This window comes from Crassostrea angulata, chromosome 1, assembly GCF_025612915.1.
Source record: "Crassostrea angulata isolate pt1a10 chromosome 1, ASM2561291v2, whole genome shotgun sequence".
NCBI lineage: Eukaryota > Metazoa > Mollusca > Bivalvia > Ostreida > Ostreidae > Magallana > Magallana angulata.
Window position 1 is genome coordinate 48,796,529 of NC_069111.1, and position 25,643 is coordinate 48,822,171.

Consider the following 25,643-nt stretch of genomic DNA (forward strand, 5'->3'; position numbering starts at 1 on the left):
AGCAGACCTCATACATCTTGGGCAATCAGGGTTCAATGCCAGCAACCAAACTCATACACATGATACATTTGTAGTTATAGTTATATTTCTATACGCCACAAAAAGAGACAACTGACATAATAAGAGAATATCAGAAATTATGGAAATAAAACTTTGCAATGCATCAATAATTTAAATGCTAAAATGACTATTTCTAACCAGTTGTATAATCAATTTATATCTACACGTATTCTAATATATTAACTTAATAGATCTAGAAAAAAATATATATTGTCATGCCTATCCATTATCATTTCAAGTGTTAAAGTGTAACAAAAATATATAGATATACAAATTTAAAAAACAAACTTACCATTTGTTGTTTTCTTCATCTATCTGTCAGAGGGGTATGTAAGAAAGGGGGGGGGGGGTGGGCAGCTGCATTGATATATGGCATGATAAATATATTTTATAAATATATTAGAAATTTATGTATAATAGCTATATGTATGCCTATTTCCCTCCTTATAATTTTAATCAAAATGATTTCGAACTTCATATTTTTCATGTACATGTAATATATACATAATTATGTAATCTGAGAGAGAGAGAGAGAGAGAGAGAGAGAGAGAGAGAGAGAGATCAGGCTTAATTACGTTCTTCTCTCCATTCATGCCTTAAAGGGAACCAAATTTGCCCATTCATCTGCCTTGGTATTTTTGAAAAATAAATGAGCAATGAGTAAAAAATATTATAGTATGTGACCTTTTGGCATCTGATTTTCATTTCCCGTAACAATCGCAACATCTCGGGCCTTTTCCGGAGACCAAGGAAAACAGAAAGTTTTCCGAATGTTCTTGCAATCAACTGCTCCTCTGTTTCTATTCTCGCATATCAAACAGGTATTGCCAGTCTAGAAATCAATAATAGTCGTATATATCATATTAAACCGCCTTTCCCCTGTTAAAATTTGGTAATGTCATCTAGAGTCAGATTAGTTTTCCGACAAAATGCCACCCTGAAAATGAAAGTAAAAGTAGGAAATGTTTTCTTTAGTCTCGAATCCTCCAGACTCTCGCTCTCGAGAACGAGAGTCTGGGGTAAGCTATACTATATTTTCTTCAATTCTCTCCTTCAAATGATATTTTTTCTACAAATCCTATTTTCTGACATGTGTCAAGCACTCTGATTTAAAACATCACAATAAGAATATAATATAAATGGGATATACCATATAAACAATCGGAACATCGCTCGGCCTTTTCCGTCAATTCGAGACGAACCCGATTGACCATATAAGGTAGGCCTCATGTTTTGACATTCCCGCCAAATTGTCAGAGTCGTCAAAATGGCTGCGTCGAAAAAAATCAAGTTAGACGAGCAATCGATAGAAGTAGAAGGTTACGTTCACAACGTCTCTCCACTGAAAGTGTCTAGAAATAACAACAACTACTTTAACGCAATATTTCAGGAGGAGGGAAAATACACCGATCTTGTATGTTTTGTACAAGATTACAATTCTGTTCTGAAGGACATCGAGAAAACAAAGTAAGTAAATTATATTTAAATTGCCTAACTAGTGTTTATTATGAAATCTCATGACAAAAATTATTATGAACTATAGTGAAGTGCAGGCACGTAGCGTCGTTTTTGAAAGTGGGGGGCCAGACTCGTCCAAAAAATGTAGACAAGGTTGGCCTACTATATAACTTCAATTTTACTCCTCATATCTTTATTTTTTTTCGTATCAATTCTTTACATACTCCCAAAAAAGTGGGGGGGGGGCAACTCCATGATTAGTCCATTTTTTATATGTAAATTTTTAAAAAATTTGTTGCTGCGAGAGAAAGTGGGGGGGGGGGCGCCAGGCCCCCCCTAATGCTACGTGCCTGAAGTGTAACTTTCTGGATTACGTAACGTGCAAGTACCCATTACAGCCCAAAAATACACAACTTTCCTCATTACTCTCTTTATGTAAGCTATCATGTAAAATTTTTATTGCAAATCTCTGTATTGTTCATATACTTTATTTAAGTAATCATCAATACCGCCTCACTTGTAAAAATTAACCCTGTCCATGATCTTCGATTTACAGGAAGTCGAATACCCATTATTGTCACTCATATTTTTCGTCATTTTTCAGTAATTAATCGGTAAAAAGGTCAAAATTTTAAAAGAATTTAACAATACAAGATAAAATGCAAAAAAAATAACATGAAAAATTATTTAATTTAAAGCAATTCCATCATATTATTAACAGGATTGTTTTTTATTTCTCTGCTACCATGTGCACACAAACAGACGAACATGTGCTTCAAAAATCTCGAGGCAAATGATTAAAAATATTTTAAAAAATGCATTGTTTATTTATCAAAAGCTCTTGAAAATAAGTTTCAGTGTGTCCAGTAAAAGAAGTAATATGTGTGAAAGTTAACAGCAACGCCTCCACATTACACCACAGGTGCGCAAGGATAAATCTTTGATCCGCTTCAGGTTGCAGACAAAATGGCGTTGTACAAGCAAGCAGACGCTCAGTTTTCTTTCTTAAATATTGTGTAGTACAAATGGTATCTTGTTTATTTCTTTCAAATATCATAACACAGAATTATATACATCTCAAATTAACACCTATACAAAAAATGCCCTGTCACCAAAGTGGATTGCAAGTCAAACATTCGTTGGCATGTGTCATTGCAAGGATACAAATGAGATACATTTTCTTAGGCTTACTTTTGTTAAGCTGAGTTCCGAGATGTTTAAAGTAAATTTTGTTCGTTCCCAACTCTTATAGTGTCTTAAAAACTTAATTATTTATTTATTTTCATTTGTAGCTAAAAACAATGAATATATAAGGGAAATATTGTTGTTTTTATAGCAATATGCAATAATGGATACTCTGCAGTAATTGGTACTCGCACGTTAACATTCAGTGTTGAACCTTAGCTAAAGGTCTGTAACTCCCGGTCTGAAAAAAATCGGAGGAATGACCTGGGAGGCACAGTGCCTCTCATGGTAAAAATCTGCAATTTACGGCACACAAAAATTGCGCTAGTTTTGGACCAATTAATCTTATTTCCAGACATATCCTATACATATATATATACATATATTGATTCAAAAAAATTCCTCAGACATTTTATTATAGTCTGTCCCATGTCATTGCTTCCGTCACTTTTAGATGATATTTAGGTCACCAGATTCACTTAGGTGACCTATTGCAATTGGTCTTCATCTGTTGTTGTGCGTTAACAATTTTACATTTTTAAATTCTTCTTGAAAACTACAAGGCCAATTGTTGCCATTTTTTATGTGAAGCATCTCTATGGTAAGAAGAATCTAAATTGTCAAATTCATGGCTCTACCAACCCCGGAGCGCCACAGGTGGGGCCAAATATGCAAAAAAAGCCGTCTTTTCAAAAATCTTCTTCTCTACTCCCACTCATATGAGGAAAAAACTGAATGCATGGTTATGATGTCGATGAAGCCCTCTACCAAATTGTGAAATTCATGGCCCCTGGGTTAGGGGTTCAGGCTCTAGGGTGGAGCCAATATAGCCCACAATGCCTGCATGGAAGAGTTTGGTTTGGTACAAACGAACTCTGGCGGAAGTTTGGCCATATAATATCAATATATTAAAACATTAAAAATGTGGCCAAAACACCCATATAGCGTATGGTTTCCTAATGCAAGGTGTGGCCAAAATGGTCATTTAGTGTTAATGTATATAGAATGTTTAATAAAGGTCTACTGACACCAAAAAAAAAACTGACTGCATATTTAAAAAAAATTAAAATATTAAGTTGTCATCTTTAATAATATTGCTGAAGGGGGGTGTATATTTGTCTTATTATTTTATTCTGCTCAGGAATTTCAATGAAACAAGTTGGTTAATTCATATATTTAGAAAAGAGAGAATGAATCTATCTATCAAACTTAAGATATTGTGAAAGTTCATTGAGTTATCTTCCCTTGCTTCTTCATAATGGAGTTATCTTCCCTTGCTTCTTCATAATGGAGTTATTAATCATTAAATATAATGTTATTAACAAGTTGTATGATCAGAAGAACTATGCAAGTTTTATTTTATTTGAAACAAAAACAGTCTTTGAACTCTTTGATTAAACATTAGACTCATTAATAGTAAAAAAATAATTGGCTAACCAAAATCACTGATAAACAATACATGTAAAATAATTTTTCTATATATACCAGAAGATGGCTCCAAGCTTCAATGGGTTGAATATTCAAAATTGAAACAGATCCAATAAAACGGGAATATTTAAAAAAAAAAAATTTTTTTTGGTGGAGAGTTTCTGTCTGCCTCTGGGGATGGGGGATAAGAGGTTGTTTTAAATAAAACATGTCTACTAGCCACCTTGAAATTTAACAAATGTGGGAAAAATTACTTTCTATCAGAGCCATGTATCTTTTCAATATCAGGTCATACAATCTTTTATGATCTGTGTAAGTTTTTCACTAAAATTATAGGTTTTATAGTCCTTTTTTAAAGATTTCAGGCAGGAAGGTGGTCGTCATTACAGTATTATAATTTTTCTACTTCAGAATAAAAATAAATTACATGCATTTATAAGACTCCTTGAAAAGTTTGTGTATGGGCTATTGTACTCAGGGGACCTTTAAGGCCTATTGGCCTCTTGTTAATTAAAGCTGTTGTGTACACTTTTAAACAATCATTCTAGTAGGAAAATTATTAATTTTCCTACTAGAATACGCAAAATCATGCGTAATGAAAACTAAAGTCGGCCTCCTTTAATTGATTTCATTTTCAGAATTAAATCACTTCAACAGCTACAAAGTATTTTAAAAGTTTACATACGTTATAATCTTACCAATTTGTGTTACTTTTTTTTTTCATAGAAGCCCAGTAACTCTCTCTAAAGTGGAAAAAACAATAAGTTCTAAAACAGGTGGATATGATATAAAAGTAACTTCAAGATCCAAAGTTTCTGCTCCAAAGAGGCAATTACAATTTAGATTTGAGGAACCAAAATTAAACAAAACAGTCACCATCAAAGAGGCAAGATCAGGACTAAATCCATTTCAGAAGGTAATTTATACATTTCCATTAATCCTCTGGTTACCATTTTTCAATCACTTATTTATCAATATTTGACAGGCATATAATTGACATGTGAGTAAATACTTCTACTAACCAAGCACACTTGCAGGTGATGACAGTATATTCCTACATAAATAAGTAAAGCTGACAATGCAAAAATTGAAATTATCACATTTATCATTCATGACACTTGAAGTAAAATATTTAAATAATAAAACAGATAATCCAGACTCAATTATATCCTTTATTTCAATTACCTTGGATAATTCAAGTGATATACAAATGGAAACACAATTATTACTGTGGAATAATTAAAATTTGTGAGAGCAAATTTTCATAGATTGTGTGATTTTTCCTTATTGGTGCCAATATAATTTCAATGATGTGTTATTATTACTTTCATTGAGAAAACTTAACTCAATGACTTTCATAATTACTTTTCGTTGATGATATAAATTCATGGGTAACAAACACCCACAAATACCCAAAAATTGAGGCACCACAAGTTTTAATATTCTACAGCAATTGATGTCATCAATATACCTAATTGTGAAATTTAAACCCACAACAAGTCATTCTTTTTATACCCCTGCACACGAAGTTTAGGGGGGGGGGGTATATTGGTTTCACCCTGTCTGTCTGTCCGTCCATCTGTCTGTAGACGCAACTTTGTCCGTCCCCCCCCCCCCCCCCCTATAAAAGAAAACCCGGTTTGCTGTCACATTGACAGCTTTTCACTTTTTTACTACTGCATGGAACAGTCTGAAAATTTGTACATCTGTTGATCACCATCTGAAGATGTGCACCTGCAATTTCTTTTAAGATCAGACAAGATTTAATGATTTTATGACGGTTTTCATTTTCCCTATTCTATATATTGTACACTGATGTTGAAAAGTAAGGGAGCTAATCCTTACAGATTTGATGAATTAATTAATAGTATTAATAAAAACACTCTAAAATATATATTTATATACCGGTAAATACATCCAGATGGAGATTTTTTGTCTTTATGTCTTAACTAAATTTATTTTTTATAACTATTCTATCATATGACAATGTTTGTCTGTTTATGATAAATTCAATAGAGTTAATAAGAACATCAAAGACAAGTGTGGCTGAATTCATTTGTCCCAAGGAAGCCATTATGTGAGCGAAAATTGATAAGCTGTAAAATGGGCGCGGGATTTTGGGCTATTTTAAAACTGTTTCAAAAGTTTCTATCACTATAAAGAAAAAAATAATATCATTATTAATAAAGAATTTAACTTTTTTTAGAAGTTGTTTAAATTTATTAGTCAAGTAAATTGATGAAGTGACCCTATAGGGCATTAATTTAAATGAAATTCGAAACTACTGATATCATTGTAGTGTTTTCCCAATTTTGAAATTTTTTGTAATATTAAATTTTTTTTTTTTACACATTTTTACATAGTATGGTAATTATGGTAATGTTTTGGGAGTTAATTAAATTCAACAAGCTCATCAAAGAAAATCATTGTCCTATGGGATCAATTTTCTGATATGGAGTTCCATTGTACCATAGGAGAAAGTGAGGAAATTTGAAACAACTAACTGCATATGTTAAGACTCTTATTAGAAAGATATATAAAGTTTTATCAACATAAGAGCATTGCTTGGCTTCTGGTATTTCCATTTACTCCAAAAAGAGGGGTTATTGTCATTTTGTTGGTTTTTCTTTTAAACAATGAAATAATAAAAAATATCATACGATACATAAATTTGTAAATGTATTACTCAATACTGTTATACATATGTATTTACAGTGAAATTCTGACAATTTTCATTTTAATTTCCAGATTGTTTTTATTTGTATGTGTTTCAAACCTTTATTATTAAATTCAATTATTGCCCCATTCGAAATTAGCCTTGCAGGGGTATTACTCCCATTAGGACAGTTCTACTTTTTGCAAAAAAGCCTTTCCATAAATCCTGCTTCATAAGGGTTATGCAATACTTTTAACAATTTTAATTCCAATTTCATATTAAATATCTTATCTATTTTTTCATTGTAGATTACAATTGAAGCAAAAGTAATGAACAAAATGGATCCAACTCTACAAGCTATTAAATCTGGTGAAGTAATCAGAAAGTCTTATATTACAGTAGCTGATGCAACTGACACAATTCAAGTCTGTGCTTGGGACAAACACATTGACCAGCTGGAAATTGGGAAATCTTACAAGATGACATCTGTATCGCTTCGTAGTTTTGATGGCATCAAGTCAATCACAACTTGCCCAGACACCATCATTGATAGAATTGAGGACATTGAATCTGTAAACACTGCAGAAACTGATGCGATCAGTGTTATTGATACATTAATAATCGATGCAGTATCATGTAACTCCTTCACACTATGCAGTGCTTGTAACAAAGCAATCGGTGTATTCAATCCAGATGTCAATACAGTAAAATGTCCAACATGTCAAATGCGACAAAAAACAAAAAACTTACACCAATCATTTAAAATCCAGGTCAATTGTAGATTTCAATCTAATGATCAACCAAAGAAAATGGCAATATCACATAATGTACTTACTAACTTCCGTGAAACAAGAGAGTTAAAATCTGACAACGAAATCGAAGATTACTTTCTGTCAAAGTCAAACTTCAAAGTTGAAGTTACTTCTTCACAATCTCAAATATTGAGAATTTTGGAAGCAAATTGATGCACAGTAAATGTTTTCAAATGTTTAAGGTACTGGACAGGTTTCATTTCCGAACAGATACGATGTTTATTTCTGTGAACCCAAGTTCCTTTTGCTACATTTTCTGAAAAACAACACAGTTATTGTCCATTGGGTCAATAATAATAATTTTCTGTTTTCTTTTTTTTAAATTTAGTTAGTATTATTTTTTTTATGACAGTTGTTAACAGTAAATATTTTCAAATGTTTAAGGTACTGGACAGGTTTCATTTCTGTACAGATACAATGTTTATTTCTGTGAACCCAAGTTCCTTTTGCTACATTTTCTGAAAATTACACAGTTATTGTCCATTGGGTCAATAATAATAATTTTCTGTTTTCTTTTTTTTAAATTTAGTTAGTATTATTTTTTGATGACAGTTGTTAACAGTAAATGTTTTTAAATGTTTAAGGTACTGGACAGGTTTCATTTCCGAACAGATACGAGGTTTATTTCTGTTAACCCAAGTTCCTTTTGCTACATTTTCTGAAAATTACACAGTTATTGTCCATTGGGTCAATAATAATAATTTTCTGTTTTCTTTTTTTTAAATTTAGTTAGTATTATTTTTTGATGACAGTTGTTAACAGTAAATGTTTTCAAATGTTTAAGGTACTGGACAGGTTTCATTTCTGTACAGATACGATGTTTATTTCTGTTAACTCCAGTTCCTTTTGCTACTTTTTGTGAAAAATAACACAGTTATTGTCCATTGGGTCAATAATAATTTTCTGTTTTCTTTTTTTTAAATTTAGTTAGTATTCTTTTTTTTTTTTTAAATACTTTACTTTCGTTTCTGTGCCATGCTAGTGACAGAAATACTGATTTATTACAAGTCAATTAAAAGTTTTCCTTGACCAAACACTTTAAATATGTTTATGGACGATAAATATTGTATTATTATATTTTTTTTTTTAAATGATCTATAATTTTACTCTTTTTTTAATTCTAAAAATTCCAAAAACCTCTTCAACAATTTACTATAATTTTCACATTGCTAGTGATCCTTGAATTACCATTACATATGCAACATTTTTCTGCTGTTTTACCATTTATGCTATGTTTTAGATTCAGACAATTACTATAAGTTTTTTTGTGCACCTTTCTTAATAGTTTTTCTTTTCTTGATTTAAACATAAATTGTGTAATATCTTGTTTCGCCTTTTTCCAAAATAATAAATATGTGTCCAACAAGTCAAGCATATTTGCATTTTTTTTCCTCTTAAATGTACTTCAATCAAAACAATATCTTGGTTTTGTTGTGTGTTTTTAATAACATCATTTTGAACAAATTCGAAAATATCAAAGAAATTGTAAATCAATTTATCCTTGTCACATGGTAACACTCTAATGACCACAAATTTCCATTTAATTACCCATGGTATATCGCTGATGCCTGCACAGGTCTTTTAAATGGAAAGTGTTCATTGATTAATCATAGAACCAATCACCCTGGTCAGCTATAAGACAACCTTATTCTTAGAATGTCTAATTAACAAACCATTTAAGTGAAAAATTAATTAGACCATTTAATAGTCATTAAGGATTAAGTTTACTCAGGGGCGAAAAAAAAATCCACTAATAGGAACGAAAAACTACTTATGGCACATTGTAGCCCCACTATTGTGGTGCTATTTTTCACTTTCAAATAACCAGGCCAATGACCTACTTTTTCTGCTTGTGACCTCTGAATGTTTTTTGTAAAAAAATTTCAAAATTGTCCACCATTTTCAAGGTTTTCTTTATTTTTTAATTATTAGATATAAAACAATTTGTAGGTTGGGAAATGATAAAATACCAATAGCTTTACTAATTTTATAACTGAATCGTTTTAAGCTCATATTTTAAGTTTAATTTAGTCCGAATTTCCTCTATCATTTTCCAAAATTGCACCCATTTTCAGGTGAGCGATGTGGCCCATGGGCCTCTTGTTATATTTTAATTTTGATTTTTAGCTCACCTGAGCCAAAGGCTCAAGTGAGCTTTTCTGATCACAATTTGTCCGTTGTCTGTCGTCGTTGTCGTTGTCGTTGTCGCCGTCGTCGTCGTCGTTGTAAACTTTTCACATTTTCATCTTCTTCTCAAGAACCACTGGGCAGATTTCAACCAAATTTGACACAAAGCACCACTAGGTGAAGGGAATTCAAGTTTGTTCAAATGAAGGGCCACGCCCTTTTTAAAGGGGAGATAATTGAGAATTTTTGAAAATTTGTTGGTATTTTTCAAAAATCTTCTTCTCAAAAACTATTAGGCCGGTAAAGCTTAAACTTGTGTGGAGGCATCCTCAGGTAGTGTAGATTCAAGTTTGTTCAAATCATGGTCCCCGGGGGTAGGATGGGGCCACAATTGGGGGATCAAGTTTTACATAGGAATATATAGAGAAAATCTTTAAAAATCTTCTTCTCAAAAACTATTAGGCCAGAAAAGCTCAAATTAAAATGGAAGCATCCTCAGGAAGTGTAGATTCAAGTTTGTTCAAATCATGGTCCCTGGGGGTAGGGTGGGGCCACAATTGGGGGATCAAGTTTTACATAGGAATATATAGAGAAAATCTTTAAAAATCTTCTTCTCAAAAACTATCAGGCCAAAAAGACTCAAATTAAAATGGAAGCATCCTAAGGTAGTGTAGATTCAAGTTTGTTCAAATCATGGTCCCCAGGGGTAGGATGGGGCCACAATTGAGGGATCAAGTTTTACATAGGAATATATAGGGAAAATCTTTAAAAATCTTCTTCTCAAAAACTATCAGACCAGAAAAGCTCAAATTGAGTGGAAGCATCCTCATGTAGTGTAGATTCAAGTTTGTTCAAATCATGGTCCCTGGGGGTAGGGTGGGGCCACAATTGGGGGATCAAGTTTTACATAGGAATATATAGAGAAAATCTTTAAAAATCTTCTTCTCAAAAACTATCAGGCCAGAAAAGCTCAAATTTGAGTGGAAGCATCCTCATGTAGTGTAGATTCAAATTTGTTCAAATCATGGTCCCTGGGGGTAGGGTGGGGCCACAATTGGGGGATCAAGTTTTACATAGGAATATATAGAGAAAATCTTTAAAAATCTTCTTCTCAAAAACTATCAGGCCAGAAAAGCTCAAATTTGAGTGGAAGCATCCTCATGTAGTGTAGATTCAATTTTGTTCAAATCATGGTCCCTGGGGGTAGGGTGGGGCCACAATTGGGGGATCAAGTTTTACATAGGAATATATAGAGAAAATCTTTAAAAAATTTCTTCTCAAAACTATTAGGCCAGAAAAACTCAAATTAAAATGGAAGCATCCTCAGGAAGTGTTGATTCAAGTTTGTTCAAATCATGGTCCCCGGGGGTAGGGTGAGGCCACAATTTGGGGATCAAGTTTTACAATCTTTAAAAATATTCTGGGAAAGTTTTCGGTTCAAAACTCAGTACTTAGTGTGAAAGCACAGGTTATGAGATTAAAGGTAAATTTAAGTTTGATGAAACCATGATTCCCTAGAGAATAGTGGGGCCACGAAATGGGGAGGGGGGGTGGGTTATAGGAATAGAGAAAAATCTTCTTACAGGTACAACAACAAAAGGGGCTTGGTATTTACCAAAAAATAAGAGGTGGATAAAAATTGGCAGATTTTCAAATTTTTTTTAGCAAGATCTGCTGTACTCAGTTGTCAAGATATTTTGATACTGTAATGCTAATTTGATCAGAATTAAGGCAATTGTTGCTCAGGTGAGCGATGTGGCCCCTGGGCCTCTTGTTAAAACTTGACTATCAGATACTAAGATGGGAATTTTAATTATATTTATTTTACTTTTTAAAGCCCGCATACTCGGAGAACAATGTGTTACTGACATCCAATGTATAGCCAACAATGCATCATGTGTGGACAGTATGTGTAATTGTGAAATCGACTTCTATAAATGGGATGAAGCAACGTGCGCTAAAAGTAGAGTATTAGTCTTGTTATTTGATAAGGAGTTAAAAACGATATCTAAGATATAAAATCTTGAACAAACACCTGATCAATATTCTTCCATTAGATGTTACGGTTAATGTTAAAAATACCAAAAATAAAAATAGAATACATATTATACTTGTTGTAGAGAAAGCTTGGAACTCCGCCTGTTATGAAAGCAAAGAATGTAAAACAGAATTCTGCGATGCCGTGGATAAACTGTGTCTGTGTCCACCAAATACAATCATTGATGAAAATTACAATTACTGTCTGGACAATACCGATAAAACAGGTAAAATAAAACCTTTACTTTACGTTACTCTGTTTGAATATAGGAAATACATTAAAACTGTTTTGAATAATTAAATGTCTGTAAAAATTTAAAATACAAAAAAATAAATTGGCATTAGATGCATTTTGCAAACGAAATTAATAACATCAAAATGTTAACTGTTGTATACTAGTAAACGACATAGATTTCCCAAATTTAAAATATTTTTTTGTTTTCACTGTATATGAATGTTACGACAAATATCATAATTGACAATGTGTTTATCAAAAAAATAAACATCAATAATGTTAACTTTTATTTTAGAATTTCGAACATCTTCGCCAAAGTATTGGATGATTCCTTTCCTCCTCTTTGTTTTCTTGATAATCGCACTCCTTATAGCGGCCACAGTAATTCTTGCCAGAAGAAAAGGATATTGTCTGTAAAGTCACGATATATATATATATATATATATATATATATATATATATATATATATATATATATATATATATTTTCTGGAAAAAAGGAGTAATGTGACAATTGTCTCGTAGAACTTTGTAAATGTTTCTGATAAAGAATTTAAATGAAACGAATTGATTTCAATAACTACAAAATATTCGCTAATATAAAATTTAGTATAAGCAAATTAACCTTACAAACTGTTTGACAAATTATAAGGCGTAAATTATCTGAACTCAAATATTATTTATATAAGTGCGATTGTTTAGAATCAGTTTTTATAATGATGAATATATATGTAGAATGCGTCGAGATCAGAACGCTGCCTATACTTATTCTGAGCTGATGTCAACATCTAATCCTCTCTATGGGTAAGCTACGTATAAAATAACACGACCTTTTGTCAATTGTATATACATATTCCATTTACTTTCAAAGGATATTCACGTATATTGAATTCATTAAAAACCCCAAAGCACGCAGGTATATAGTATTGAAGATTTAGTGTCATGATTCTTATTTTTTTTTCAGAATGTCGACTGATGACAAAAGTTCACACCGGGGTTCCGTTATATCGATTAATGTCTCTGGATGTGATGGACGCCATAGGTAAAACTTCATATAGGCAGGCATATATGTATGTATGTGTGTGTGTGTGTGTGTGTGTGTGTGTGTGTGTGTGTGTGTGTGTGTGTGTGTGTGAAGAAATAGAGGAATTGTTATTTCTGTTACATTTGGTAATATTTCTTGTTTTTAGAATTCGTCTCAGTAATTTTTTAAATACATATCAAGAGATGTGCGATGATATGAATTGGCCAGAGGACGACTTTCAGGTAAACAACTATGTTACTTATCTTTTATAATATGTGAACTCAGTGTTTGGAAAACTAGCCCACTTTTCGCGATAGGTTCTGTAAAGATTTTAACCATAAACATCCTTATTGAATATGAAGTTAATTCTAGATTTAATTTATCAAGAGGTCATTGATATTCTATATGCGTCGCAAAGTTAGCTGGTTAAGGGATTTAGTAAATGTTGATTAGATCTTTTAGGTAAGCTACACTTTTTTGATATATTATAACATTAATACTTTTGCTTTCTTCTCTCTATATCCACATGTATAATCTGCTTACACCATTGTCTTACTGAAAATGTTTAATAATGACATTTGTTTTTGCAGAAAATCCTGCAATCTTGTCCAGCAAAGCCAACAGATATTGGATCTTCTTCAAAAAACAGATACAAAAACAGGAATAAAGCCATTTTACCATGTAATGTTTTAAACTTGTTCAAAATATTAAGAACTACATAGTAGTTACTGCTGTCTTATATTGATTTTACGTTCTGTTAAACTAAGGTTCAGCAATGAATTCTCGTTCATTTAATAACGAATTATTGACTCCTTCGCTTCTGCCGTTTTTATTTGTAATATTTCGATTTTCATATGAATTAAAGGGTTTACAACATGCTTAAAGCTGATACAAATACGATTCAAATGTTTTATGCTATATGCCTGTTTTTCAAAAGTTCTATCAGGTCTAAAAGGTCTATATGATCACATGTTTTCATCGTTTACATTCTTATACTGAAACTGTTTTTTTACGTTTTCATTTTCATTTTTTTTTTTTACCTTTAGAGTAACTAGCAATTGCTTTTTTCAGTAGTTTGCATTTTGCCAATGAAATGTAAATGACAGTACAAATAATTTTTCTATTATAGATGATTTCAATAGACTGAGAGAATCAGGATCAACCAGTGTTGATGATTATATCAACGCAAGTGTTATAGAGGTTAGAAATAAAGTAAACTATAATTAAATGCTCACATCAGTTTTGACACCTGATCTTGTGATTACTGCATTCATAATCATATGATTTTTTAAAGGGTCTACACAGTCATTATCCATACTACATCGTAACACAGTATCCACTGATAACCACTCAAAACGATTTTTGGAGGATGGTTTGGAAACAAAGAGTCTCTTCTATTATAAATCTAGTATCAAATACCGAGAAGGTAACTTTACTGTTTATGTTACCATAAACATAGATTTACGAGTATTCAAATGCACTGATAACAAATTGAAGTATATAGTAGCAGTAATGTAACGTTTATAATAACAGGAAGTGTATTTCCCAACAAAAACGGGTCTTTGCAAGACATATGGAAAGATCAAGGTTCAAGTTCTTTCATCGTTGACAGTTAATAGATGTACATTTCGGTGCATGAAAATTACAAAGGTAAGATCATTTATTGTAAACTGAAAAAAATATTTAGATAGTTTATATATCGTTAATTTTCATTATAAGATAGTTTTTGAAGGAAAAAAAAATAAAATAAGATTTAAATTTTCTCTTTTAAATTGTCATATGGAGGAATCATGTACATTTTATTAAATAGTTAAATTTCGCCTCACTCTGATTTCATTAATATAAATATGTCTTACAATTGCCTACCTTTCAAATGAAATTACATACCTTTCATGTTTGAGACTGCTATGATTATGTCAAAACGTGCATTTTATAATGGAAATGTGAGAGGGCAATGCAATTTTTCTAGTTCCAAGTGTTATAGCTTATTAATACGGTTGAAAACTAACTTAAAACTGAAAAGGTATCGAAAATACTTATTAAGTTTGAGTCATTATTTCTGACACAAAGTTTGCAATAAAAACTTGTTGAACAGATGTGGAAGAACTTTACTTGTAAATGACAATGATTTTAAAAATAAATCAAAAATCTCTTCACGAGGTCTTTCATCACAAAAATACTTTATTCCTACAATGCCACCGATTCGATTTTTCAGATTAAAAACGAACAGCCAACTATTATCTAATGTAAACAAAACAAGATTAAAAACGAACAGCCAACTAATATCTAATGTAAACAAAACAATCTCATTTTCGTTGCAGATGGAGTAAATAACAAAACCAAATGAGGGAAAAATATTTCCGAAATACTGATGTTTGAAATTAGTGATATTTCTCATTCCTGTCCCTGTATTCTTTTGTACTGCAAATCGCCATTTTGTTCACATTATAGCCGCTATGCAAATTATTAAAATGTACACCATTTCTCTTTCTAGCTACCGTGTTTAATTATTATTTTAAAAAAATATATAAACAATTGTTTGTTCAATTTTCGTGAGTTTCGTATTTAGTCAAAGTATTAATTTATCGATTTATTCTGATTTATTCTGATATGAACCAAATAGACATTATATGAGTTCAATTCAACGATAATAAAAATGTATATTGGATTTCTGTACATTTTATCGGAAACAAAGAAATACTTTTCAGGGATCCATGAGTCATACGGTGAACCATTTTCAAGCTTCTTTTCTATCCGAATTCACAACTAATGAATGCCAAGATTTAATTAATCTCATCACACTTGTTCATTCCAATGCTGAGGGTGGAAATGACAGCAGACCTTTTGTTATTCACTGTCTGTACGTACGTTTAATGTAAATTTAATGAAATTTAGTTCTGTTGCTAATTGTCAACTGATCATGGCAACAACTTTCTTTTTCAAATTCTAATAGATTTAAGACCTTTGGTTAAAATCATTTAAGCTAGATTTGTTTAGTTTTAAATACAACTTGTACACTCCAGCGTATCTATATTTTAGAAATGGAAGTGGGAAATCTGGCGTCTTTGTTGCAATGGACTACCTTATCCAACTTATCAAGAATGGGGACACTCACGTGGATATTTTCAGCCTAGTCCACACCCTTATTTCCAATCGAGAAAAATTAATAGAAAACGAAGTGAGTCATGCTTGTCAATGATATATGTTTTGGTTTTGATAGTAACTGTAACTTATGTTCCACTGATACTTAAAGAGTTATTTTAGATATGATATTCCTATTCTCTAAACCAAAGACGAAAGACTCGCCGTACTCTTTATTCGTTTTGATCAGTATAAACGATTTTTTTTCACCTGGTAATCGAATTAAAAGAATAGAGTTTGCATACTTACTGCATATTTGCTTTGTGCACCTACAGCCACCCCTCATATTTATTTTTGTAGTTTCAATTTATTGGTTCGCATATGCATCCCATTTCATTGATGTGAAATATTATTTCCAAGAATTCATGAAAAGAATTCATGAATTCGAGGCAAATGATCTAATTTAATCAATTAGAACCTTTTTAAACATCAAATTTTGTAGTCCAAGAAAACAACAAAAAATTACAAAATCTCATATTCTTATACCTAATTTGACATGATATTTATCACGCAAAAGCGTATTTTTTAAAGTTTGACAAGTTACAACAACAACAAATTACATGCTAAGAAAATCTTGTATAGAACATACCCAGTGATGCATAACGCAATCACTTTCTTAAAAATACGTTAAGAGATTTTGTTCTCAGGAATTGTCTTTGTGTTTTTATAATCATGCTTTGCGTGCCTGTTGTAGACCCAGTACAAATTTTTATTTGAGTGTGTTGGATATTATCTGGAGCAAGGGAAAACTAATCCCTCACATAAATTGACTGAGGAAATAACTTCGGAGGATGAGGGTAATTAAAAAAATTAAAATAAAATATTATAATGTATTTACAAATGCAAATATCAGCATTAATACCCAAAAATATATTGTGATTGGTTTACAGATACTGGACTGATAGAAATATCACCGACAGAAACGAAAACTCATTTCGCGAACAAGTTTTAAAAGAAAACCATTCATGAGAAGTTTCAAATACAAAAAACGAAGCAGAAGACAAAATCCAAAAAGAAGTTTATTCTATAAAACACTTTGAGTGTGAATTCCTGTTTAATGTTGTGTTGTTTAATATACTTAGTTTCTTTGCTGTTATTCTACCTACTAGCTTTATAGCATTGAGAAGTTTTTTAAAAGAAGAACATTATATCACCAGAATGTCATTACAAGTTCCATCTGCTTTTAAATTCTGGTGCATTTTGTTTAAAAAACGTGTAAATATAGTTGCAAAAGCAGTCTCGATTTATGTTTTTAATATGCTCAATAGTATTAATAATATTTCCTTCATTGCATGTTTTGTGTTAAATCCAGAATTGTTTATTGCTATATACGAATTATTTTTCGAATACATCATTTTATCAATATTTCGATACTACTGTGCGTTTTAATTCTTGGATTTACTGTACATTTTTTTTTACTTTAAATAATATATTTGATTTATAATGCATGAAGTATTAACTTTTTGTAAGAACATGTATAAAATATTAATTTACTCGAATGAGAAATAAAAAAGAATTACTTATTATATAATCTTATTATGTTGTGTTTACATAGATAATGGAATACCATAAACGGATACATGCCTTAGTGCTATGAAACGACAGTTATCAAATAACATTTGACAACCTAGCTATATGTTATAAAGGAAGCTTATATATGTAATAAATCTTAACCTTACTTGTTAATTGCATTTGAGAGGTAAAGCAATTTTGAAGATGAGTTGTATCGAGGGAGGTATTATTTCGTATAAATAAAATAATATTTATTTAAAACATGTAAATTGTGACTCAAATAAAAAATGAAATCTTTTTATTTTTTCAACAAAAGAAGTTAAGGAGAAAAAAGTGCTTTCATTTAAATTATGATGTAACAAAATTGCATCAGATATCTTTGGTTGAATTGAATTTTAATCAAGATAAATCGGAGAGCAGGCCTCCTCGGTTTTGAACTGTATTATCAAACACAGACTCGAGATATAGTTGTACAAGTTTAAACAAACAGAATATCCTGGGGAAAAGCACATCAACAAGCAACAGATTATTTAAATTGTGAGAAGATTTGAAGGAATGTGATCCGTACAGTGGCTGTTGTGAAGAACTTTACTCACTGACTTAACGTCGTCATTGATAAAAAAAAAAAGGACATCATTTGGAGAACTCTTTTAAAATTTCTTGATTTTATAAACAACGCCCAATTTGTCAAAAACCTGTGAATGTTTGTGAAATTTGTTGAGTGAAAATTTACATCATACACATTTATAAAAATGCATTTGATGTTTTTTTGTATATAAATTTAATCAAAAGTTATTCAAAGAGTAAATGGTATCAGATATTAAGAAACACCCTGTATTATTATGTAAAATAATATAGCCATTGTAACGTATCGAGCCACTTATACTGCCAGGGGAAGGGTTCTTGGTGTGCCTGTTCTTTTCCAGTGTTTTGGGTGTACACCATATCACAGCCTGTACCAGCTCTCGACCAATATCATTCCTCAGTCCTTCGAAGTCTCGGGCTCATACTGGCTGTGATATGGAAAAGGGTATGTATTATTCCCTTTATATTTTGCATCATATCGCTGAAGAAATTGTTGGATTTAAAATCATTAAATTGCGTAAATTTTCAAGATGAATGTTCACAGACAAATGATATTTACGATTGTTGTACATGTATCTAATGAAAATATACTAATATGTGGCATAAATAAATATTAAAAGTAATTGTTTATAGAAAGATGTAATATATAAACATTAAAATGCTTTCTTTATTTTGAAAGTTGAACTAGCTACGTAATTATGATATGCGCATGTATTCTCGTTTATTTAGATTCTGCTTGATTTTTTTTTGCAATGAAAAACATGAAATTTTACAAATTTTCTCATTTACTTAAAAACAGAAAATTAAATGGGTATTTATGACTGTGAATAATATAGAATAATATGACATCACTTTGTGCATTTTTATACGTGTAATCAGCTAATCAGTCTAAACAATTTGCGTTTAACCGACTAGGAATTTTGCATACCATCGAATGCTTATTTTAAACAAAAAAAAAAATATTTTTTACTGTTACCAAAATTTGCCAATTATCTTTAAAATAATTTCCACGGATGTTGGTTGCAAGGTCCATTTGATCAGGATAATTTTATTGCTACTATGAATATGACAATAACAAACCGTCAACCATCTCAAAAATATATAAAACGAAATACAAATTCAAAGCCCTCTAAAAACCTCTAAAAGGTAGGATCAGGTGCCTACGAGGAGTGAGCATCCTCTGCTGACCGGTCACACCCGCTGTGTGCTCTTTCTCGTAATCGGGAAAAAACCGAAAAAGTCCGTAAACAATTAGTTGATTAATTATGGTATAACAGTCAGTATGAAAAACGTTAGTCAGCATGCTGACAAGGTCGTTGTATCGACCATACTCTTGCGAAAAGATGACTTTAAACGAGACTGTTGATAGTCATTTTTATCAAATTGTTTGTCAGTAGCTTGCCTCGCCTTAGAAACTGTTCATACGAAGAGAATGTCCTTGCGTATCGAATTAACTATGATATTTGTTTATAAAATTGATATACATTAGCCCTATATATACACTATATCTTTAAAATGTACAATAAAAATAGACAATACCAAAATGTATATTCAATACATGTTTTATAAATACAAAAGATAAAAAGAAATAACGAAGAGATACTTTAGCAATAGCTTATTGTCTAATGATACTAAAATATCATAATAGAACATGATACTGTTACAACAAATTCTTTTGAAAGACAAGTGCTAACCTTTGAGTAATTCATTCATAACAACATTTCGAAATGCAAAGGTCGAGTTTTGCATGATTGGCATTTTAAAACACGTCACAGAAAACAACATGTATACACACTTTGCTGCGGCAATCTTTCTGGTGTTTATACACAAAAGAATGCACGCGGTTTCGCTACTTTCATAACTGCAGGTATTTAAAAAAGATACGAAGAAATTTTACCGGAGATCCCGATTCACATCAAATCTTAACTAGAAGAACAAGCCCTGCATTTTTGTGGAACGTTAGTGTTACAAACATTTGTATTGCTGTTTTCATGGATAGCTGCCACATCAAATATGTTGAACTGGAAATGGCTGTGTTTCGTTCTAGCAAACCTAGGTCTTGTCAATGGTAAGATATCTACTATTATTGTTGTGATGCAAAATAGAAAGTAGGTCAATGGTATGGTTGGCAGAAAGGGCACAAAATAGCGAGAAAATTAATCAAAAACTTGTTTTAGTACTTGGGTTAATGGCAGCAAAAACGTAATGAATAAGGTCAGATTAATGACCAAAAACATGTTTTTTAATAATGAAAAGGAAAATATGATCAAAATGCAATATACACCATTTTTGCAAAAGAAGTAACAATAAATGTAAAACAAACAGTGTTTATTGCCTAAAGAAGAAGGATAGACAAAACAACAACGGTTTTGCTAGACAAAGCACAAAATGAAATAAACAAACAATTGCGCAAAATCAATATTCAAACAAAGGTATTGAATTAAACAGCATAACTAATCCAACTAATTGGATTTTAAGATCACAATTGCCCGCTCTTGAAAAAATTGTTTCTTGGGCAACCGATATCATTTGTATCTAGCAATATGTGTAACAAAGGCTTGATAGACAATTAATCGATGTAAATTAACATCGCTGAAATAATATAAACTAGTATACTACTACTTCTTCTTTGTGTTATTACATGTAATAGAAAATATTACCATACTTATGATACCCTATATTTCTTATGACAATTGAATGTGATATAAAGCTCTGTAGAAATTGACAGAAACACACAGCACATTTACATGCACATGTGGGGTGTCATACGAAAATGCGAAATTCAAAAGATTATAAAATACTCAAAAGTCTTGGCAATAACTGCAAAGGGAAAAATAATACATCACTCATTCAATTCACCAAGAATAATTTGTCCGTTGCCTGTATATACGTATGCTTGTATGTATGTTCAAGGGGATATAAAAGTTACGTACAAGGATAACCTATGTAAGCCACTAACATAGGTTCCCCACGAACACAGATGATTCCACAGAAGCCTGTATTGTCCTTTAAGTTAATTCAATATTAGAATTATTTTATGGTAAATTAAAATTTGTTCAAATTGCGACCGAAAGGGTTTGGAAGAGCCCTTTCAGGGCTTCATTGTTCATAACAGAAATATATAGAAGACAAAACATAAAGGGACCTCAACACAATTTGAGGTCAATTTTTTATATTTTATATTTTTTGCCTCAAATGGTTTACTTTAGCATTTTGGATAATTGACCGAAATTTGAATGAAAGAAGAAAGTTACAAGCAAGACACAGAGGAAAGATTTCATTTTTTTGTAAACAAGCTCGAATTGTTTACAAAAAATATCATGGGGTCGTTACAACTCGTACAAAATAAATGAAAGGGTGCATGATTCCGTTTTCTAACGTCACTGTATTAAGATAAATGACAGTGAAAATGAAGAGAAGGTAACCTGAATTGAAAACATTCATACAATTGACGCTACATTTTTCTAATATTTAGACATTTTACCTTTAATATAAACACAATTAAAGAAAGTATTTTTCACTAAATTTGCCCTTAGTAGAACATAAACATAATAGTATAAAACTAATGGCAGTTTCAACTATTGTAACAAGCAAGTCGTGAAACTGTCTCTGTCTGATGGCAAACGAGTTATGTTCTAAAAGCATGGCGCAAAACATTATAAATTAAGTGCTATATCGCTCACACTTGCGCACTGACCAAACACACCTATTTAAACATTTCCAAATCTAGACATATTGTAGCTACTACCGTATAGGATGAATCACAACCCAAAATAAGACAATCACGTGACAGAACACGAATACCGCTCAAACACGAGTAACGCATAAATGAGTTAATAACGAAATGCATGGATGAATGAATGAGTAAATAAAAGAGTTACTAAATACTTAATTATATTAAATTGTATCCCTGTGACAATAGTATAAAGAAATTACCATTTTAAGATAAATTATTATAAACTAATTAAATGTGCTCATAAATAACAATAGAAAGCAACATTTGATAAAACTTCAACAAATACAACATATATAAAGTTTAGAAATAAAAAGATTCGAGTTTTTTTGGACAAAACAAAGAATTGCAAATTCTGAATTTTCCCCGCGATTTATTATTTTGATGAAAAATTAAAACTACCCATATTATCCAATCTAGATTTTAAAAATGGAAAAATGTCATTAAAAGCAATTGAGCTTAAATCGTATGTAGGTTACTTTAAATTATTCATCTGAAGAACCGAAATGCTTTAATATGTTAAAATAGATTTACAGACAGCTTCTATTCAAAATTAAAAGTTCAATATTGTTCTATCCCTTTGAATCAGAACAATGCAGGGGTCTGGGATTAAAGTGCTAAATAATACATTGAAGAAATGTTTGTAAAACAAAAACGAGTAGCGTTTTATATGTAAAATATTAAAAGTTCATGCAAGAACGAGGATATCTCAAATCTATATACTTTATCAATAGGGTCAAGAGGTGCACCTAATTCCGGAGGTAGGGGTTAGGTTTTTACAGTACAATTACAGTTTTTATCTATTCTAAATAAATATATTTATAGCTTAAAGAGTTGACATTTACACATATTTTCTCTGTCATTGATTAGGAGTGTAACGGACCGGTGATTAATGACAGTATAACTAGTTTATTATTTCTCATTATATGTTTAATTGGGGGATTGTTTACATTTCTATGTTGAGTAATGCATTTTCTCATGGTGATTGTTTCGGTATATTAGGTACACAAATAAAACAAATTCTATGAACAAGCATATACAAGTAAATTTGCATAATTCTGTTAAGAAATTGTTTTTTCTCAGTTTTGTCTCAGCTTTTAATCAGCTGAGATAAATAGATAGTTGTTTGAATTAGTCTGGATAGCCTGCCCTTGATACAAAAAGCTGCCACAAGCTAATTAGAGATATAACCAATGTTACTTATATGAGCGATGTGACCCCCACTGTGACCCCATCCAACACATGGGAATCATGGTTAAAACAGTCTTGAATCAATGAAACTAGAGGATGCTTCTACACATGCTTAAACTTTTCTGACCAAAGGTTTTTGAGGAGATTTTTTGAAAATGTAAAAAAAAACAAAACTATATTCCCTTTAATAAGGGTGTGGCACTTTAACAAATTTAAATAACCATCACATAGAAATGCCTTTGTTTAATATGGTCCATTGGTGCTGGAGAATTAGTCAAAGTTTTGAAAAATTGATAGGCAGACAAACAAACGTACAGCAATCGCTGGACAAAATTGATCGAAAAGCTTCACGTGAGCTTTTAGTTCAGGTGAGCTAAAAAGAAACAAAGTGAAAGATGACGAAAAGAGGAGAAAGAGATAACTGAAATTGACCAAAGACTGATTTACAAAAAGTTTAAATTAAAAAAACCCAAAAAGGAATCGAATAAATTTTTAGAAACTTGATATTGAATAGAACAAAATCTATTAACTTCAAAGTCACACAAGAAATAAAGTTTCGCTGACTCCAATTCCAAATTATACACAAAATAATACCAATTAATTATTCAACCTGTGTCAGAAAAAAATGATGCACTTTTAATTATGTTTTTCTTTCTAAAACAGGCACTATATTATTTGGTCATTTTTCATTAATGTTATCTTTTTAAAGCATTTTGATTTTAAATCATTTCTTGTATAGAACTTAATATCTCCATAACTTTTGACAAAAAATCAGTTACATTTGATAATTTTTCAAAGTCTATTTGTATGAAATGCCCAATTTGATAATGCTGTTTGTTAAACAAGATATTTTTGCAACCAAATTTAATTATCCATACATGAATTGCAGAGTGGAAAAGCTAATCATTTAAGACAATATTTTATTAAAACTTGCTTAGGAAAGACAATAACAGACAATTTTTGAACAATAGTAACATGCTGGTGTGTATTTTTGTATTTACTTGAAATGCCTATTCATTTTTTTTAATAATGTTTGTCGACTATTTTTTGATGAATGACAAAAGCTTAAGAATTGTACCCCCTCCCACAATTTCTTACAATTTCATTTCTCCCATCTTCCTGAAAAACAAATTATAATATATATTTCACACTTTGTATTAATTGTAAAAGTATATTTTGCAACACATTTTTGATAATTTTCTTGCATTATGATTGAGACTTTATCAATTAAAAGCCTCGTTAGGATTTTAATTTATCTATTATCTATTACAATGTGTGGCTGTAATACAAGTGAGGATAATCATGTAACTACAAAAAAGAGATTCTAAAAAAGATTTAAGATAATTTCAAATCTGAGGAACCTTTCAAGTAATGTGCATTATTTGGCACGTATGCTCGTGAGCCAAATCTGATACCAATATACTCATAACAGTTTTTAATAAGGATTGATATTACTTCACTCACACTCAATGTTTTTCTGGAAGGTTTCAACTGTACCGACATGATGGTGTACAACAAAAACATCTCAAGCTGCATGCCCTGTCACTGTAACCCCAACAATACATTGTCCTGTAACCAGACCACTGGGGCGTGTATCTGTAAGGCGGGGTTTGATGGACCATCATGTGACTGTGTGACGGCACAACACAGCTGTAACCACACGGTATCTGACTGCTCCTTTCACGAGGCCACTCCCGTCTGTGTTTGTCGACCAGGGTTTTATGGAAAACAATTGGGGTGTTTTGGTAAGTTGATGGAGATGACGTTTGACAATGGATAAAAATCTGGTGCAGTTATGAAAAAAGTTACTTTGCATTTTAAATACTAATGCATATTTCACCGTTAAATTTAATTGTCCTCTGTTTTGGACTGGTTAAAAAGTACCGAGTATGAAGATTTACTTATAAGCTGCCCGATTAGATAACTCTAAGTCGCATTGGCATGGCACAGCAATCAAAAAGATTTATTTTTTTATAAAGCGTATATTTGCAAGTAATTCAAACTTATGAATTGACTTTTATTTTGAATCAATAATGGATATCAAATGTTTCCATTGAACTACAAAATAAAAAATCAAGATGAACTCATTTTATATTCTACAGCTACAAAATGTTTCATTGCAGAAAACTTGCGATTTATAAAAGACACTGGTGTATTGGAGATGTATTACAATAACAAATGGATGTTTGTCTCCTATGGCTATAAATGGGTGGAAAGAAACAGTAAAGTTATTTGTAGACAACTTGGATTACCAACGTATGTTTTCTCCTTTATTTATTTCTATTTTTCATAACTTCAAAAATATTGTAACTATTAAAAGTGTTGTTTGTTTTCTTTATTGACGTACAACAAATGTAAGATGAAATAATCTCATTATTTGGGATTTAAAAAAATATTTAAAAAAAAAAATGCTTAAAAAAGGGAACAAAAAGATGAACAACTTATTTAAAACAGTTCTG

At 31.2% G+C, this 25,643-nt stretch overlaps 3 protein-coding genes across 4 annotated transcripts in view; all 3 read left to right on the forward strand.

Annotated features, from left to right (window-relative positions):
* LOC128180917 (uncharacterized) overlaps positions 1-17,300 on the forward strand; it is a 123,175-nt gene extending 105,875 nt beyond the window's left edge. The window contains exons 56-69 of the mRNA XM_052849122.1: positions 11,564-11,689; positions 11,847-11,990; positions 12,294-12,411; positions 12,734-12,802; positions 12,963-13,040; positions 13,189-13,264; positions 13,613-13,703; positions 14,152-14,222; positions 14,317-14,448; positions 14,556-14,672; positions 15,731-15,882; positions 16,062-16,200; positions 16,858-16,960; positions 17,054-17,300. Coding sequence (XP_052705082.1) covers positions 11,564-11,689; positions 11,847-11,990; positions 12,294-12,411; positions 12,734-12,802; positions 12,963-13,040; positions 13,189-13,264; positions 13,613-13,703; positions 14,152-14,222; positions 14,317-14,448; positions 14,556-14,672; positions 15,731-15,882; positions 16,062-16,200; positions 16,858-16,960; positions 17,054-17,115 — 1,478 coding nt within the window. The 3' untranslated portion in view covers positions 17,116-17,300. The remainder of the gene's footprint in view (positions 1-11,563; positions 11,690-11,846; positions 11,991-12,293; positions 12,412-12,733; positions 12,803-12,962; positions 13,041-13,188; positions 13,265-13,612; positions 13,704-14,151; positions 14,223-14,316; positions 14,449-14,555; positions 14,673-15,730; positions 15,883-16,061; positions 16,201-16,857; positions 16,961-17,053) is intronic.
* LOC128180954 (uncharacterized) lies at positions 890-8,895 on the forward strand. Its single transcript, XM_052849171.1, has 3 exons — positions 890-1,527; positions 4,858-5,047; positions 7,096-8,895. The coding sequence occupies exons 1-3, from the start codon at positions 1,328-1,330 to the stop codon at positions 7,750-7,752; spliced, it is 1,047 nt and encodes a 348-aa protein (XP_052705131.1). The 5' UTR covers positions 890-1,327; the 3' UTR covers positions 7,753-8,895.
* Positions 17,301-20,002: 2,702 nt separating the features above from the next.
* The window catches only part of LOC128180931 (uncharacterized), a 51,090-nt gene continuing 45,449 nt past the window's right edge, over positions 20,003-25,643 (forward strand). Inside the window, exons 1-3 of one of the 2 annotated variants that reach the window (XM_052849147.1) lie at positions 20,003-20,328; positions 24,669-24,929; positions 25,308-25,440. In XM_052849147.1, coding sequence (XP_052705107.1) covers positions 20,274-20,328; positions 24,669-24,929; positions 25,308-25,440 — 449 coding nt within the window. In that variant the 5' untranslated portion in view covers positions 20,003-20,273. The remainder of the gene's footprint in view (positions 20,329-24,668; positions 24,930-25,307; positions 25,441-25,643) is intronic. The other variant, XM_052849139.1, reaches the window with a different exon arrangement.